Source organism: Anomaloglossus baeobatrachus, chromosome 4 (assembly GCF_048569485.1).
Source record: "Anomaloglossus baeobatrachus isolate aAnoBae1 chromosome 4, aAnoBae1.hap1, whole genome shotgun sequence".
Taxonomy (NCBI): Eukaryota; Metazoa; Chordata; class Amphibia; order Anura; family Aromobatidae; genus Anomaloglossus; species Anomaloglossus baeobatrachus.
The window spans coordinates 379810872-379828680 of NC_134356.1; the positions used below are offsets into that span (position 1 = coordinate 379810872).

General features: G+C 45.9%; 1 protein-coding gene across 1 annotated transcript in view; it reads right to left on the reverse strand.

Annotated features, from left to right (window-relative positions):
• The window catches only part of LOC142302424 (cadherin-related family member 3-like), a 338150-nt gene that overhangs the window by 267120 nt on the left and 53221 nt on the right, over positions 1–17809 (reverse strand). The window contains 2 exon segments of the mRNA XM_075343486.1: positions 16360–16463; positions 17568–17690. Of these exon segments, the coding sequence (XP_075199601.1) occupies positions 16360–16463; positions 17568–17690 (227 nt within the window).

Consider the following 17809-nt stretch of genomic DNA (forward strand, 5'->3'; position numbering starts at 1 on the left):
TTGTCCCACTAGTGCAAAGATATTTGCAGCACGTCTGCCTGCATTGCACACTCAAACTCATTGTTACTAAGCCATTATACTAGCAAACAGTGAGTGAACTTAGTGGCATCCTAAAAGTGGCTGTTGAACTTCTGTATTGTCCATCTAGTGCAAAGATATTTGCAGCACGTCTGCCTGCATTGCACACTCAAACTCATTGTTACTAAGCCATTATACTAGCAAACACTGAGTGAACTTAGTGGCATCCTAAACGTGGCTGTTGGACTTCTGTATTGTCCCACTAGTGCAAAGATATTTGCAGCACATCTGCCTGCTTTGCACACTCAAACTCATTGTTACTAAGCCATTATACTAGCAAATACTGAGTGAACTTAGTGGCATCCTAAACGTGGCTGTTGGACTTCTGTATTGTCCCACTAGTGCAAAGATATTTGCAGTACGTCTGCCTGCATTGCACACTCAAACTCATTGTTACTAAGCCATTATACTAGCAAACACTGAGTGAACTTAGTGGCATCATAAAAGTGTCTGTTGGACTTCTGTATTGTCCCACTAGTGCAAAGATATTTGCAGCACGTCTGCCTGCATTGCACACTCAAACTCATTGTTACTAAGCCATTATACTAGCAAACAGTGAGTGAACTTAGTGGCATCCTAAAAGTGGCTGTTGAACTTCTGTATTGTCCATCTAGTGCAAAGATATTTGCAGCACGTCTGCCTGCATTGCACACTCAAACTCATTGTTACTAAGCCATTAAACTAGCAAACACTGAGTGAACTTAGTGGCATCCTAAAAGTGGCTGTTGGACTTCTGTATTGTCCCACTAGGGCAAAGATATGTCTAGCACCTGTGCAGGACACCCTCCTGCTCTGTTTTTAATAAGCTATAATGATAGCAAAAAATGCTGCCATTTAGTGGCATACAAGAACTGGCTGTTGGACTTCCATTAGTGTCCCACTGGTGCAAATCTATTTGCAGCACCTCTGCATGACACCCTCATGCACATTTTGCTACGCTAATTTTATAGCAAACTCAGGGAATTCATTGCTGCATTTGAACATTCGGAGTGATAGAAAGTGAGGCTTCCTTTAGCTTTTCCCTCTGTTCATAGACAGCATCTCCAAGTCCACACACGAAGAGCAATTTCTCCTCCACGTCTAAGTGTGGAGAGGCAGCTAGTGCGCATGCGTGTGCCGATTTACCCCAGCTGCAGCCTAACTACAGGGTTTCACCTAGTGAGTATGCTCAGCCTGACTGTGCCATTCCTGAGGCTAAGTCTTCATTTCGGGATACAGCGCATGCTCCCACACTTAGTGCGAAAAGCCGCTTTGCACAGGTACTTGCATTCCGTGCCGGGTCTAAGTCCTGTTTTGTGCCTAGACACCATGCTAAAGCTGATAGTTTTTTTTCAGAGAATGTATTTCATGCAACTGAGCATGCTCAGGCACTTACTGCATCAGAGACTAGGTCCGGTAATGAACTCTTTGGCCCTGCCCCTGATGTGGGGGGCCCATATAGACCACAGGGCATCAGGTGTCCTGACGATGTGGCCAGACAACTCCCAAATGGCTTGCAGAGGCCCGCCCCTATGACTTGTCACCTCATTATTGATGGTCAGATGATGACTGATGAGGTGTTTGTGTCGTGGCAGCCATGAGGTCATTATTGAAGTTGCGGTTCCAAATAGGACGCTAGTTATGCCACTCATGACGTGTCACTCTGCTTTTGTCTCCAGGAGGTGCATTGTGGTCCACCCTGGTTTGGGGCGGACCCAGGTTATAAAATGGGCTGGAGCCAACAAGGAGGTGCGCAGTCTTCTATTATGCTCCGAAAGAGCACACCTCCATGTGTTGAACCCATTGCGGCTTTAGGCCAGAGGTAGGCAGGGATAGGGCGTCGATGCAGGCCGCCACCACAGTTGGTAACACCGAATGGTTAAGACTAGAGTTGAGCGCGGTTCGTGGTTCGAGGTTCTCCAGTTCTAGGCTCGAGTGATTTTGGGCCCTGTTCTAGATCGAACTAGAACTCGAGCTTTTTGCAAAAGCTCGATAGTTCTAGAAACGTTCGAGAACGGTTCTAGCAGCAAAAAACCAGCTAAATCCTAGCTTGGTTTCCGCTGTAATAGTGTAAGTCACTCTGTGAATCACACTATTATGACATTTCAGTGTATAGTGTGCGTGAACAGCGCCTTCAGATCACTGCTGTTTCTATAATGGCGATCGCCATTTTTTTTTTTTTTTCCTTGTCTTCCTTCCCTAAGCGCGCGAGCGCGCGTGTAGTGGGGCGGGCCAGCATGTCAGCCAATCCCAGACACACACACAGCTAAGTGGACTTTTAGCCAGAGAAGCAACGGCATGTGTGATAGGATGTCCATGTCACATGTCCCTGCATTATAAAACCGGACATTTTCCTCCAGGACGCCATTATCTCTTCTGCGTCTTTGGTGTCAGACATCACTGTCGCAGCTCCGTCCTTTGTCCTATCGCTGATACAGCTGTATGCGCTCCATACACAGCGCTGGACAGCTTAGGGAGAGCACTTTCTAGCAGTCCTTTTAAGGGCTCAAACCGGCAGGGTCAGAGTTAAGGTGACAGGTCCTGAAAACAGCGACAGCGTCTGTGTAGCCAAGGTCAGGGATTTCCTCCCTGCATTTCCCTATTAGGAGGGAATAGAAAGACAGGCTTCCATTCCTCTACTCAGAGCCCCACAATCCTGGCACTGTACCCTCCTGTCCTCTGCACACTCCAACTCATTATAACTAAGCCATTATACTAGCAAACACTCAGTGTACCTAGTGGCATCCTAAACGTGGCTATTGGACTTTGCTATAGTCCCACTAGTGCAAAGACATTTGCAGAGCAAGTCTGCCTGCATTGCACACTCCAACTCATTATAACTAAGCCATTATACTAGCAAACACTCAGTGTACCTAGTGGCATCCTAAACGTGGCTATTGGACTTTGCTATAGTCCCACTAGTGCAAAGACATTTGCAGAGCACGTCTGCCTGCATTGCACACTCCAACTCATTATAACTAAGCCATTATACTAGCAAACACTCAGTGTACCTAGTGGCATCCTAAACGTGGCTATTGGACTTTTGTCTAGTCACACTAGTGCAAAGACATTTGCAGCACCTATGCCTGCATTGCACACTCCAACTCATTATAACTAAGCCATTATACTAGCAAACACTCAGTGTACCTAGTGGCATCATAAACGTGGCTATTGGACTTTGCTATAGTCAAACTAGTGCAAAGACATTTGCAGAGCGCGTCTGCCTGCATTGCACACTCCAACTCATTATATCTAAGCCATTATACTAGCAAACACTCAGTGTACCTAGTGGCATCCTAAACGTGGCTATTGGACTTTTGTCTAGTCACACTAGTGCAAAGACATTTGCAGCACCTATGCCTGCATTGCACACTCCAACTCATTATAACTAAGCCATTATACTAGCAAACACTCAGTGTACCTAGTGGCATTCTAAACGTGGCTATTGGACTTTGCTATAGTCCCACTAGTGCAAAGACATTTGCAGAGCGCGTCTGCCTGCATTGCACACTCCAACTCATTATAACTAAGCCATTATACTAGCAAACACTCAGTGTACCTAGTGGCATCCTAAACGTGGCTATTGGACTTTGCTATAGTCCCACTAGTGCAAATACATTTGCAGAGCGCGTCTGCCTGCATTGCACACTCCAACTCATTATAACTAAGCCATTATACTAGCAAACACTCAGTGTACCTAGTGGCATCCTAAACGTGGCTATTGGACTTTGCTATAGTCACACTAGTGCAAAGACATTTGCAGAGCGCGTCTGCCTGCATTGCACACTCCAACTCATTATAACTAAGCCATTATACTAGCAAACACTCAGTGTACCTAGTGGCATCCTAAACGTGGCTATTGGACTTTGCTATAGTCCCACTAGTGCAAAGACATTTGCAGAGCGCGTCTGCCTGCATTGCACACTCCAACTCATTATAACTAAGCCATTATACTAGCAAACACTCAGTGTACCTAGTGGCATCCTAAACGTGGCTATTAGACTTTTGTCTAGTCACACTAGTGCAAAGACATTTGCAGCACCTATGCCTGCATTGCACACTCCAACTCATTATAACTAAGCCATTATACTAGCAAACACTCAGTGTACCTAGTGGCATCCTAAACGTGGCTATTGGACTTTGCTATAGTCACACTAGTGCAAAGACATTTGCAGAGCGCGTCTGCCTGCATTGCACACTCCAACTCATTATAACTAAGCCATTATACTAGCAAACACTCAGTGTACCTAGTGGCATCCTAAACGTGGCTATTGGACTTTTGTCTAGTCACACTAGTGCAAAGACATTTGCAGCACCTATGCCTGCATTGCACACTCCAACTCATTATAACTAAGCCATTATACTAGCAAACACTCAGTGTACCTAGTGGCATCCTAAACGTGGCTATTGGACTTTGCTATAGTCCCACTAGTGCAAAGACATTTGCAGAGCGCGTCTGCCTGCATTGCACACTCCAACTCATTATAACTAAGCCATTATACTAGCAATTTTTGCTGCCAGTTTAAGGGCCGTAGTTGCATTGTCAGGGATATTTATTCTTTATTATTCTGCTGTTAATAAAGCTAGACCACCACTGCAATCTACACCACCTCTCAATTTTTACTACCACATTTTCAGTCCACAATCTTGTCACATGAGTGGCAAAATGACAGATGCTGGTGGAAAGGGGAAGAGGCGTGGTGGAAAAGGCAAAAAAGGTTTTGTCCATGGGGAAGGTGGCAAAGCTCCATTATCATCTGCTGAAGATAGACCATCTGCCAGCAAAAGTAAGATGTCTACTACTTACCGTGGACAATCCGATGTGCTCCCTTTTTTACGGACACGAACAACAGGAACAAAGGTAGATGATGGGCAAAAAAGGAAAATGCTTGAATGGATCTCAAGTGGTCCAACAAGTGCCCTCTCAGCCACTTCAAGTACCGCATCCAAAAAACACCAGTCCTCTGAGTTGTCATCCCAATCAAACTTGATTTCTCCCAGCTCTGAAGTCTCCATCAGCCCTGCACAGTATGGTGGAACTGAGATGGCTGAGTCTGCAGAGCTGTTCAGTCACACTATAGCCTGGGAATCAGAGGTCTGCTCCCAAGCTACAGTGAGTACAGAACAGGAAATGGTCTGCAGTGATGCCCAGAACCTTTGTGACTCTGATTCAGGCCGTGAGGACCAAGTTTCGGAGCATAATGTTGACCCTTTGTCACAAACTGTAACACCTGTGGTTATAGACAATGAGGAACATACTGATGAAGATGAGACTCAGATACCCGATTGGGATGACAACTTAAATATTTGGTCAGGGCAAGAAGAGGCTCGGTCTGAGGGGGAGGGGAGTGCAAACACAACAATTGATGATGAAGTTCTAGGTCCCACCTACTGTCAACCCACAGTCAGGCACTCGAGGAGGTCAACAGAGGTGGTGGAGGAGGATGCAACTGATGACGAAGTTACCTTGCGCCTTCCTGGACAGAGTCGGAGTACTGGTAGCACATCTACAACTGCATCCTCAGCCACCACTCTGCCTCTGAGCATTATTCGGGGTGGATCAACAGGTCGCATGGCCTCTAAGCCTTGCCTAGCCTGGTCCTTTTTTGACATAGAAAAAGATCACCCAAATTATGTGATCTGTAAAATTTGTCATGGTTCTCTTAGTAGAGGTAAAAACCTCAGCAGTTTGACAACTTCTTCCATGAATCGTCACATGAATAAATATCATATGGCCCGGTGGGAAGCTCACCGTGCTGCAATGCGGCCTAGCGGAGCGAACCATCCACCGCCTGCCCCTTCTAGTGCATCCGCGCGATCATCATCTTCTAGGACTGTGGGGACAGCTGTCACACCTGTTTTTCCACCCACAACTTCCACCACTGTAACCGCAACAGGCAGTTTGCTTGGTAGGTCGTCAGTTGTTTTGGAAGGGGAAACAAGTGAGTGTGTACAGCTCTCTCAGACATCGATAGCACCAACTTTGGATGAAGGCAACATCATGTCTCCGCCTGCACTTTCCTCACAAACCTGCATTTTTCCAGGGACACCCTACTCAACACCGTCTACACACAGCTGCCAGATCTCTGTCCCTCAGATGTGGACAAATAAAAGGCCATTTCCTGCGACCCATGACAAAGCTAAGAGGTTGACTCTATCCCTCTGTAAGCTGTTGGCTACAGAAATGCTGCCTTTCCGCCTAGTGGACACACAGGATTTTAGAGACCTTATGTCTGTCGCTGTGCCCCAGTACCAGATGCCTAGTCGCCACTACTTTTCTAAGAAAGGTGTGCCCGCGCTACACCAGCATGTCACACACAACATCACCGCTTCATTGAGAAACTCTGTGTGTGAACGGGTGCATTTCACCACCGATACTTGGACCAGTAAGCATGGACAGGGACGTTACATGTCGCTGACTGGGCACTGGGTAACTATGGTGATAGATGGTGAAGGGTCTGCTGCACAAGTCTTGCCGTCCCCACGACTTGTGTGTCAATCCTCTGTCTGTCCAAGTTCCGCCACTGCTTCTGCATCCTCCACCTCATCTGGGTCCTCCACCTCCGCCCCAAGCCTGCCTGGTCAGGCCACCAGCGTTCTCACTGCGCAGAAGGAATCACGCACCCCTCATTACTATGCTGGCAGCAGAGCGCAACGGCATCAGGCGGTCTTTAGCTTGACATGTCTTGGGAATAAGAGTCACACAGCTGAGGAGTTGTGGTCAGCTCTGCGGTCCGAGTTTAATAAATGGTAGTCTCCACTCAACCTGCAGCCTGGTAAGGCCGTGTGCGACAATGCCGCAAACCTGGGTGCGGCCCTTCGCCTGGGCAAGGTGACACACGTACCTTGTATGGCTCACATGTTGAACCTTGTCGTGCAGCAATTTTTAACACAGTATCCCGGCCTAGATGGCCTTCTGAACAGGGCACGAAAACTGTCTGCTCACTTCCGCCGTTCAAGCGCCGCAGCTGAGCGACTTGCATCGCTCCAGAAGTCTTTCGGCCTGCCGGTTCATCACCTGAAATGCGATGTGGCGACACGCTGGAATTCAACTCTCCACATGTTACAGCGACTGTGGCAGCACCGCCGTGCCCTGGTGCAATACGTCATGACGTATAGCCTGGGCCAACGAGATGCAGAGGTGGGGCAGATCACCCTGATGGAGTGGTCTCAGATCAAGAACCTATGCACCCTTCTGCACAATTTCGACATGGCGACGAATATGTTTAGCGCTGACAATGCCATTATCAGCATGACGATTCCAGTCATTTACATGCTGGAACACACGCTAAACACTATTCGGAGTCAGGGGGTGGGACAACAGGAAGGGGATGAACTACAGGAGGATTCATATGCGCAAGACACAACAACATCACCAAGGTCCAGACGTTCATCATCACCAAGGCGCCAGGCATGGGAGCATGGGGGACAGGGATCAACAAGGGCGCATGGTAGCAGGCGAGATGTTGAGGAAGGTGCAGGAGGACATGAGGAAATGGAGGACGAACTGTCCATGGACATGGAAGACTCAGCAGATGAGGGAGACCTTGGTCAAATTTCAGTTGAAAGAGGTTGGGGGGAGATGTCAGAGGAAGAAAGAACGGTTAGCACCTCTATGCCACAAACACAGTGTGGACTTGGTCCGCATGGCTGCGCAAGACACATGAGTGCCTTCTTGTTGCACTACCTCCAACATGACCCTCGTATTGTCAAAATTAGAAGTGATGATGACTACTGGCTTGCCACACTATTAGATCCCCGGTACAAGTCCAAATTTTGTGACATAATTCCAGCCATAGAAAGGGACGCACGTATGCAGGAGTATCAGCAGAAGCTGTTACTCGATCTTAGATCCGCTTTTCCACCAAACAACCGTGCAGGTGCAGGGAGTGAATCTCCCAGTTGTAACTTGACAAACATGGGACGGTCTAGTCATCTTCAACAGTCTACCCGTACCAGTAGGACCGTATCTGGTGCTGGTAACAGCAATTTTATGGAATCTTTTCATAATTTTTTTAGACCCTCCTTTGCAAGCCCACCAGAGACAACAAGTCTGACACATAGTCAACGGCTGGAGAGGATGATACAGGAGTATCTCCAAATTAACATCGATGCCATGACTTTGCAAATGGAGCCTTGCTCCTTTTGGGCTTCAAACCTAGAAAAATGGCCAGAGCTCTCAACTTACGCCTTGGAGATTTTGTCATGTCCAGCTGCCAGCGTTGTCTCTGAACGTGTCTTCAGTGCTGCTGGGTGTGTGCTGACAGATAAGCGCACGCGTCTGTCCAGTGACAATGTGGACAGACTGACGTTCATCAAAATGAACAAGTCATGGATCCAGAAGGAATTTACAACCCCTGTGTCATCCTGGGGAGAGTAAATGCTTGTGGATTTGGAATGTGCGTGATGCAAATCTAGCTGTGAAGTGTACAACTAGGGCACAAGTGCTGCCACTGAATGGGTGGGTGTGTGTGGGGCACAATTTTTGGAAAAAAAGGGAGACTCCGCTTGGAGTAACCCTTGCTTACATTGTTTTTAAAAGAAGCCAAGATGAACAAGTCATGGTTCAGCAAATACTTTATCTACCTACCCCGGTGTCATGCTGGGGACGGTTAATTATGGCGTATTTTTGAATGTGCTTGATGCAAATAAAAACATCCTGTTTGCAACTAGGGCCCAAGTGCTGCCACTGATGGGGTGGGTGTCTGTGTGGCCCAATTTTTGGAAAAAAGGGAGACTCCGCTTGGAGTAACCCTTGCTTGCTGTGTTTTTAAAAGAAGCCAAGATGAACAGAGCTGGGATCAGGAAAGACTTTGCTACCTACCCTGGTGTCATCCTGGGGACGGTTAATTATGGCGTATTTTTGAATGTGCTTGATGCAAATCTAGCTGTGAAGTGTACAACTAGGGCACAAGTGCTGCCACTGAATGGGTGGGTGTGTGTGGGGCACAATTTTTGGAAAAAAAGGGAGACTCCGCTTGGAGTAACCCTTGCTTGCTGTGTTTTTAAAAGAAGCCAAGATGAACAGAGCTGGGATCAGGAAAGACTTTGCTACCTACCCTGGTGTCATCCTGGGGACGGTTAATTATGGCGTATTTTTGAATGTGCTTGATGCAAATCTAGCTGTGAAGTGTACAACTAGGGCACAAGTGCTGCCACTGAATGGGTGGGTGTGTGTGGGGCACAATTTTTGGAAAAAAAGGGAGACTCCGCTTGGAGTAACCCTTGCTTACATTGTTTTTAAAAGAAGCCAAGATGAACAAGTCATGGTTCAGCAAATACTTTATCTACCTACCCCGGTGTCATCCTGGGGACGGTTAATTATGGCGTATTTTTGAATGTGCTTGATGCAAATCTAGCTGTGAAGTGTACAACTGGGGCACAAGTGCTGCCACTGAATGGGTGGGTGTGTGTGGGGCCCAATTTTTGGAAAAAAGGGAGACTCCGCTTGGAGTCACCTTGCGGTGTTTTACATGACTTTAGAAGGGCGTGCCATGCCTATATCTGTGTCTCCTCCTCTTTTTCCTTGTCCAGCTCTTTTGTTTTTGCATAAGTATATGTCCTTGTCACTTTCCCATATGTTTGTGTTGTGTTGTGAGTTGTTTGTGACCTTTTGGACACCTTTGAGGGTGTTTTCTCGGTGTTTTTATGTGTTTGTGATTGCCTGCCATTGTTTCCTATGCAGTTCGAGTTCGGTTCGTCGAACGTTCGACGAGCCGAACTCGAACGGGACCTCCGTTCGGCGAACCGACCTCGAGCCGAACCGGGACCGGTTCGCTCATCTCTAGTTAAGACCAGCTCCTGTCCTACAAGTCCTGCTTGTGCAGCCCAGTGGCATTAACAGGCCTGCTGCTGCTGATGCACCTGCTGTCCACAGGTGTGGCCCCAATGCACACGGTCAGCGTACTGAATGGCCCCTGTGATGATAACAGGGAGTTCCTGGGCTGGGTGGGCGTGTGGACCCTGTGACGCTAACAGGGCTCCCAGTCTCCAGATCCGAGTGGCGTCTAACTCTGTTCAGGCAACTATTAGTTCCATAGCCACACAGACCTGTATCCTCCACCTAACCTTCACGTTGCCAACCTCTCCTTAGCCGTCTGGGAGCACGGTGGACATTGACTGCTGATGGGGATATATACCTTTCTCTTTCTTTTCTTATTAATTTTCGTTATATAGCGGTAACATAGTATATACCACCTTATCTAAATCTGCCAGTCCCACCGTAACAGATGGTGTTTCTTCATCAAATGTTACTTTTGCTTAACCACCAAACCCACGGACAAAAACTTTTTTACCCTTTCCAACACAATTGTTCCCCTTTCCACCAGCATCTGTCCTTTTTCAACTCATTTGGTATATGACCAAAAGTGCAACTCTGCAGGGACACCGTACTCAATGCCATCTCAGCACAGCAGCCAGCCCTCGGTCCCTCAGATGTGGACAAGTAAAAGACCATTTCCTCCTATCCATGACAAAGCGTTGAGATTCACTCTGTGCAGCACAGCTGTTTACTGGAAAAGCAGATCTAAGATTGCGCACCACCTTCTGCAGATACTCCTGTATACGTGCGTCCCTTTCTATGGCAGGAATTATTTCGCCAAATTTTGTCTTCTACCAGGGATCTAACAGTGTGGCAACCCAGTAGTTAGCATTACTTCGAATTCGTACAATCTGAGGGTCATGTTGTGGGTAGTGCAGCAAGAAGGTGCTCATGTGTCTTGTCCATCCAGGAGGACCAAGTCCTTGGTGTGTTGGTGGCAGAGAGGTGAGAATCGTGCCTCCTTTCTCTGCCCTCTCCCCCCAACCTCGCACAACCGAAATGTGAGCAAGCTCTCACTCATCTGCTGAGTCTTCCATGCCCATCGCTAGTTCGTCCTCCATTTCTTCATGGGCTCCTGCACCTTCCTCAACAATTTTTGCTGATACTATGTGCCCTTGTTAATCCCTCTCCCCCACCATGACTGCCGCCTAGGTGCCGCTCACTGTATGGACCTTGTAGATCTTATTATCCCTTCTGCATATGACTCCTCCTGTACTTCCTCCCCTTCCTCTTGGACCAACACCTGACTCCGAATAATGCTTACAGTGTGCTCCATCTTGTAGATGACCAGAATTGTCACGCTGAGAATGGCATCGCCAGTGGTAAACATCTTCGTCGCCATTTGTAAACTGTGTAGAAGGGTGCATAGGTCCTTGATCTGACACCACTCCAGCAGTGTGATCTGCACCACCTCTGGATCAAGTTAGCCCAAGGTATACGTCATACCGTATTTCAGCAGGGCTCTGCGGTGCTGCCACACACGCTGCAACATGTGCAGATTCCAATTCCTGCGTGTCGGAACATCGCATTTCCGGCGTTTAATCGCCAGACCCTAAGACTTCAGGAGCGATGAAAGTTGTTGAGCTGCTGGGTGCGAAGGATGAAAGTGAGCACATAGCAGCGTGCCCACTGCACAAGGCCATGTAGGCCGGGATGGTATTTTAAAAATTGCTGGAGAATCAGATTCAACACGTGAGCCATACAAGTCACGTGTGTCACATTGCCCTGACGAAGGGCCGCAGACAGGTTTGCATCATTGCCGCACACGGCTGTTAAGTCACCAACGTAGTCCACTCAATCAATTTGTACTCCGGTCGCCAGGTGACAACGTGTTCCTTTCGTGCATAGTGCTGATGATGGGAAAGGAGTCGATACCTGCGGCGCAGGTGGACGCAGGTTATGCTCATCCACTGGGTTGTGTTACCTTGATAGATACAGAACCACAGGCTGAATGTAGGTGGTCGGTATCTCACAGATGAAGTACCATCATTCAGCTACAACCAATGGGAAGACACCACACCCTTTTTTAGGCCCCTCCTGTCTGCAGACCACTGCCAGACAAAGCTATGAACCTCTTGTTACTGTTACCCCCAGTTCAGTTTTATGAGTTTGTGTGCTTGTTACCTGACTACTTTTCCTGCTTGCTGTTTATGTACCTCGTTGGCCGATACGCATTTCACCTCTGCTTGTTTTCTGATTAAGAACTGGCCATCCCATTCTGTTCCTCTTCCTCAATTAATGTTTTTGACCCTGCATGACTACTATTCTCTGGAACTGCAGCCTTCCACAGGTATTGATTAACTTGGGCCCTGTGTAATTCCAAATCACTGTATAGGGGTTAAAGGGTTTCAGGGATCTGGGTGTCCAGCTTGGTGAGTGGCTTGCCTCTAGCCTATCCTTTACAGCCCATCTGAGTGTGTCGATCCAGGCAGGCGTTACACCGTGCCCTCTGCAGAAGGCCATGTAGGCCGGGATAGTGTTTTAAAAATTGCTGGACAACCAGGTTCAACACGTGAGCCATACAAGGCACGTGTGTCACATTATCCTGAAGAAGGGTTGCAGACTGGTTTGCATCATTGTCGCACCCGACCTTCCCTGGCTGCTGGTTGAGTGGAGACAACCATTGATGAAACTCGGTCTCACTCTCCAGAGCTTACCGTCCACAACTCCTCAGCGGTGTGACTCACATTTCCCAGACATTTCTAAGTAAAGAGTCGACCGCATCATGCTGTTGAGCTGTGCTGCCAGCATAGTAAGGAGGTGTGTGGGCTTCCTTGGGCGCAGTTACAAGGAAGGGTGGCCTGACCACACAGGGTTTGGCCCGAGGTGGAGGACCCACACGAGGTTGAGGAGGCAGAAGCAGTGGAGGAACTTATACATACAGAGGAAGGATTGACACACAAGTCGTGGGGACGGCAAGACTTGTACAGCAAACCCTTCTCCATCTCTCACCATAGTTACCCAGTGCCCAGTCAGCAACATGTAACTCCCCTGTCCATGCTTACTGGTCCAAGTATCTGTGGTGAAATGCACCCTGTCACACACAGAGTTTGTCAAGGAATCGATGAGGTTATGTGCGACCTGCTGTGGTAGCGCGGGCACGCCTTTCTTGGAGAAGGAGTGACGACTGGCCTTCGGCTCTTGGGGCACTGCAATGGGCATAAGGTCTCGAAAATCCTCGGTCTCAAAAGAGTGTAAAGGCAGCCTTTCTGTTGCCAACAAGTTGCAGATGATGAAACTCAACCTCTTAGGCATGTCATGCCCTTCGAAAATCATGTAAAACACAGCGAGGGGACTCCAACCACAGTCTCCCTCGTTTCTACTAATTGAGCCACACCCCCCCACTTGACTGGCATCAGTTGATCCCCCTTTTCAAAATGAAAAAGATGCTTTGCATGAAGCACTCTCAAAAATACGTGTGCCTTTCGCGTCCCCTGGATGACCCAGGGGAAGAAAAGTCCTCTGAGAGCCATGACTTGTTCATCTTGTTTCTTTTAGAAACACAGCGAGGGGACTCCAACCACAGTCTCCCTCATTTCCACTAATTGGGCCACACACACCCCACTTGACTGGCATCAGTTGATCCCCCTTTTCAAAATGAAAAAGATGCTTTGCATGAAGCACTCTCAAAAATACGTGTGCCTTTCGCGTCCCCTGGATGACCCAGGGGAAGAAAAGTCCTCTGAGAGCCATGACTTGTTCATCGTGTTTCTTTTACAAACACAGCGAGGGGACTCCAACCACAGTCTCCCTCGTTTCCACTAATTGGGCCACACACACCCCACTTGACTGGCATCAGTTGATCCCCCTTTTCAAAATGAAAAAGATGCTTTGGATGAAGCACTCTCAAAAATACGTGTGCCTTTCGCATCCCCTGGATGACCCAGGGGAAGAAAAGTCCTCTGAGAGCCATGACTTGTTCATCTTGTTTCTTTTAGAAACACAGCGAGGGGACTCCAACCACAGTCTCCCTCGTTTCCACTAATTGGGCCACACACACCCCACTTGACTGGCATCAGTTGATCCCCCTTTTCAAAATGAAGAAGATGCTTTGCATGAAGCACTCTCAAAAATACGTGTGCCTTTCGCGTCCCCTGGATGACCCAGGGGAAGAAAAGTCCTCTGAGAGCCATGACTTGTTCATCTTGTTTCTTTCAGAAACACAGCGAGGGGACTCCAACCACAGTCTCCCTCGTTTCCACTAATTGGGCCACACACACCCCACTTGACTGGCATCAGTTGATCCCCCTTTTCAAAATGAAGAAGATGCTTTGCATGAAGCACTCTCAAAAATACGTGTGCCTTTCGCGTCCCCTGGATGACCCAGGGGAAGAAAAGTCCTCTGAGAGCCATGTCCACATTGTCAGTGGACAGACACGTGTGCTTATCTGCCAACAGACCCCCAGCAGCACTGAAGACAGGTTCCGAGAGAACGCTGGCTGCAGGACGCGACAAGATCCCCAAGGCGTACGTGGCAAGCTCAGGCAATTTATCCAGATTGGAAGCCTAAAATGAGCAGGGCTCAAGTTGCACAGTAATGGCATCGATGTTTCCTTGCATATACTCATATATCTGTGTCTCCTCTTTTTCCTTGTCCAGCTCTTTTGTTTTCGCATGAGTATATGTCCTAGTCACTTTCGCATGTGTTTGTGTTGTGTTGTGAGTTGTTTGTCACCTTTTGGACACCTTTGAGTGTGTTTTCTAGGTGTTTTTATGTGTTTGTGAATGCTTGCCATTGTTTCCTATGCAGTTCGAGTTCGGTTCGTCGAATGTTCGACGAACCGAACTCGAACGGGACCTCCGTTCGGCGAACCGAACTCGAGCCGAACGACGACCGGTTCGCTCATCTCTACTCAGGAGAAATTGCACCATACATTTCATGGTGCAATTTTTCCTGATACCCTTGTGAAAAAAAGCTACCTGGTTGAATTAACAATTACGTGGTAAGGTTTCCAAAATGGGGTCACATGTGGGGGAGCTTCACTGTTTCGGCACCTCAGGGGCTCTCCAAACGCAACATGGTAAAGCTAACGATTCCAGCTAATTCTCTGTTCAAAAAGTGAAATAACGCTCCTTCCCTTCCGAGTCCTGCCGTGCGCCCAAACAGCAGTTTTTCACCACATATGAGGTATCTGCGTGCTCAGAAGAAATTGCCCAACAAATTTTGGGGGTTCATTTTATCCTGTTACCCTTGTGAATATGCAATATTTGAGGCTAAATTAACAATTTTGTTGCAAAATGTAAAATGTTCATTTTTTCCTTCCACATTGCTTTAGTTACTGTGAAGCACCTGAAGGGTTAATAACCTTCTTGAATGTGGTTTTGAGTAGCCTGAGGGGTGCCGTTTTTGGAATGGTGTCACTTTTGGGTGTTTTGTGTCATGTAGACCTTTCAAAATCGCTTCAAATGTGATGTGGTCCCTAAAAAAAGTGGCTTTGTAAATTTTGTTGTAAAAATGAGAAATTGCTCATAAACCCCTATAACTTCCTTAATTTTTTTTTTCCCAAAATTGTTCTGATGTAAAGTAGACATGTGGGAAATGTTATTTATTAATTATTTTGTGTCATATGTCTCGTTGGTTTTAGAACATGAAAATTAAAAGTTTGAAAATTACAAAATTTTCAGAAATTTCCATTTTTTCACAAAGAAACGCAAAAAATATCAGCCTAAAATTACCACTAACATGAAGCCCAATATGTCACAAAAAACAGTCTCAGAATCACCGGGATCTGTTGAATCGTTCCAGAGTTATAACCTCATAAAGTGACACTGGTCAAAATTGCAAAAAGTGGCCTGGTCTTTAGGGTCAAAATAGGCTTGGGGCTGAAGGGGTTAAATAAACACAAACACAGAGAAAAATACTTTATTTGGAAAAAAAATACAAAAACACACACTTCTTCACCACTTTATTAACCCCCAACATCCTGCAAGCACGGCATAATCCACACGAGGTCCCACGGTGACGCATCCAGCTCTGCTACATCTTACAGCTAGCAGCAGTAAAGAACGACTGCCAGCTGTCAGTGTAGCCTATGACTGAGTGTGATGAGCAATGACTGCAGGCAGATGCTGTCACAGGCTGGGGGCACCTCTGACTGCAACTAATCACAGATGACAGGACAGCCGGTGGGTGGGGAAAGCATGGAAAGCTGCGCAGTACAGGAAGTGAATGCGCGACCCGGAAGCAGTTTGCCGCCACGACACCAAGTCTCCATAAGTATGAAACTCTCACTTAATTCTTGTTTTCTTTATTTTTCAATTAATTTCCCCAGTGCTGGATTTGGGTCATACAGACAGAATCCCGGGTCCAGGATTGGCACCTGGGCATCTTTGAAACCACGTGGATTCGGACTTTTATAGTCTGGATCCGCTCAGTCCTAGTTGTAACAGATTTTACATTTAGGTCCTGATGCTTTATGTTACTCTTCTATCTCAGATCCTTCCCTTACACTTACTTTCATTTATAAATAACAAAAACTTACACAAATACTGGACGCTCATCATTTAAATCATTAATATAGATAACAAGCCCTCCATCACAGGAAAGACCACTTGAATCTGTTGCTGATAGTAGAAGCCTAAATTCCTTATAGGAAAAAAGCACAATAATCAGAACAACCATTGTATTTATCATTAATAATAATAATAATAATAATAATAATAAAAATAACAACAACAACATAAACAAAGAAGATTACATATATGTGTCAATGCAATCATGCTAAAGGTTATTTTTCAGGTTTGATATGAATATTTAACATAAAATTGACGAATGAACCCCTACTGTCATAAATATGTTTTGAGTCTGTACAATAATGCTTGAATTTTCCATTAACCAGATAATGATCAACCACCTTAAATTTAAGGTGCTTGGTTCTTGACCTTAACCCACTATCAGGCACATTTGAGCACCCTGGTTAGAAAACAAATAGTTTATTACAGCTTTGAGCTCCTCTTTGCTGGCTACACTGTGCTCTTGCAGTTGTGCCAACTTCTATTGATGTGCCGGATACAGTGAGGAAAAATGAATAAAAAAATAAATAAAAAAGGGTTCCTCAGATATTTTTTATGATCTACTGGAGATCAAACCATGTGGAAAAATAAAATTAAGTACGACTAACACATATGCAATAAAAAAACAGGAAAAAAAATCAAAAACTTTTGAAAAAATACATGAAAAAAATATCTGTTTTTTTATATAAATTAAATTTTATTATATACCTATAATACATAAAAATAATTCTACACATATTAAACATCCACATGATGTAATAACCTAGAGAATTTATTTAAAAGTTGATTTGTGTTAAACCTGACAGTGGAAAATATACTGTAAAGTAAAATAAGGCTAAGCCATACATAGTTTTTTTCTACATGTGTTTCTCAAAGAATGATTATATAAATTCTATAGGATTCTAGAGGATCTACAACTGTAGAAAAATTTATCAAAAAAGAGAAACAAAGCCTCATACAGCAATGCTAGTTACGAAATAATCAGCTGCTGAAAAGAGGAAGGACAAAAAAGACCCAAAAGAAAGACCCATTCAGGCCTAGTCAGTAAGTGGTCAATGGTTATAATCTACTTGTTGTTTTATATTATTGTTACATTTCATTGTGCTGATCTGTACATATTTAGTCATTAATTTTACACTGATATGTAAGTTTTATCTTTACATTAACTAAATGTCACCTCATATCCTGCGTCAAAATCTAGAGGTTCTGATGTGTTTCGGAACACAATTCCAGTTCGTTTATCTACATCAAAAAACAATCCATTTTGAGTTGGTCCTGATGCTTGAGACTGAACTGAAAACTGAATAGAAAACAATATTAATAATAATAATAATTTTAAAAAAAAAAATAGCTTATGTAAACATTTTATGACAATGCTGTCGAAAGTGTAACTTAAAAAAGACCACACTGGACTGTAGA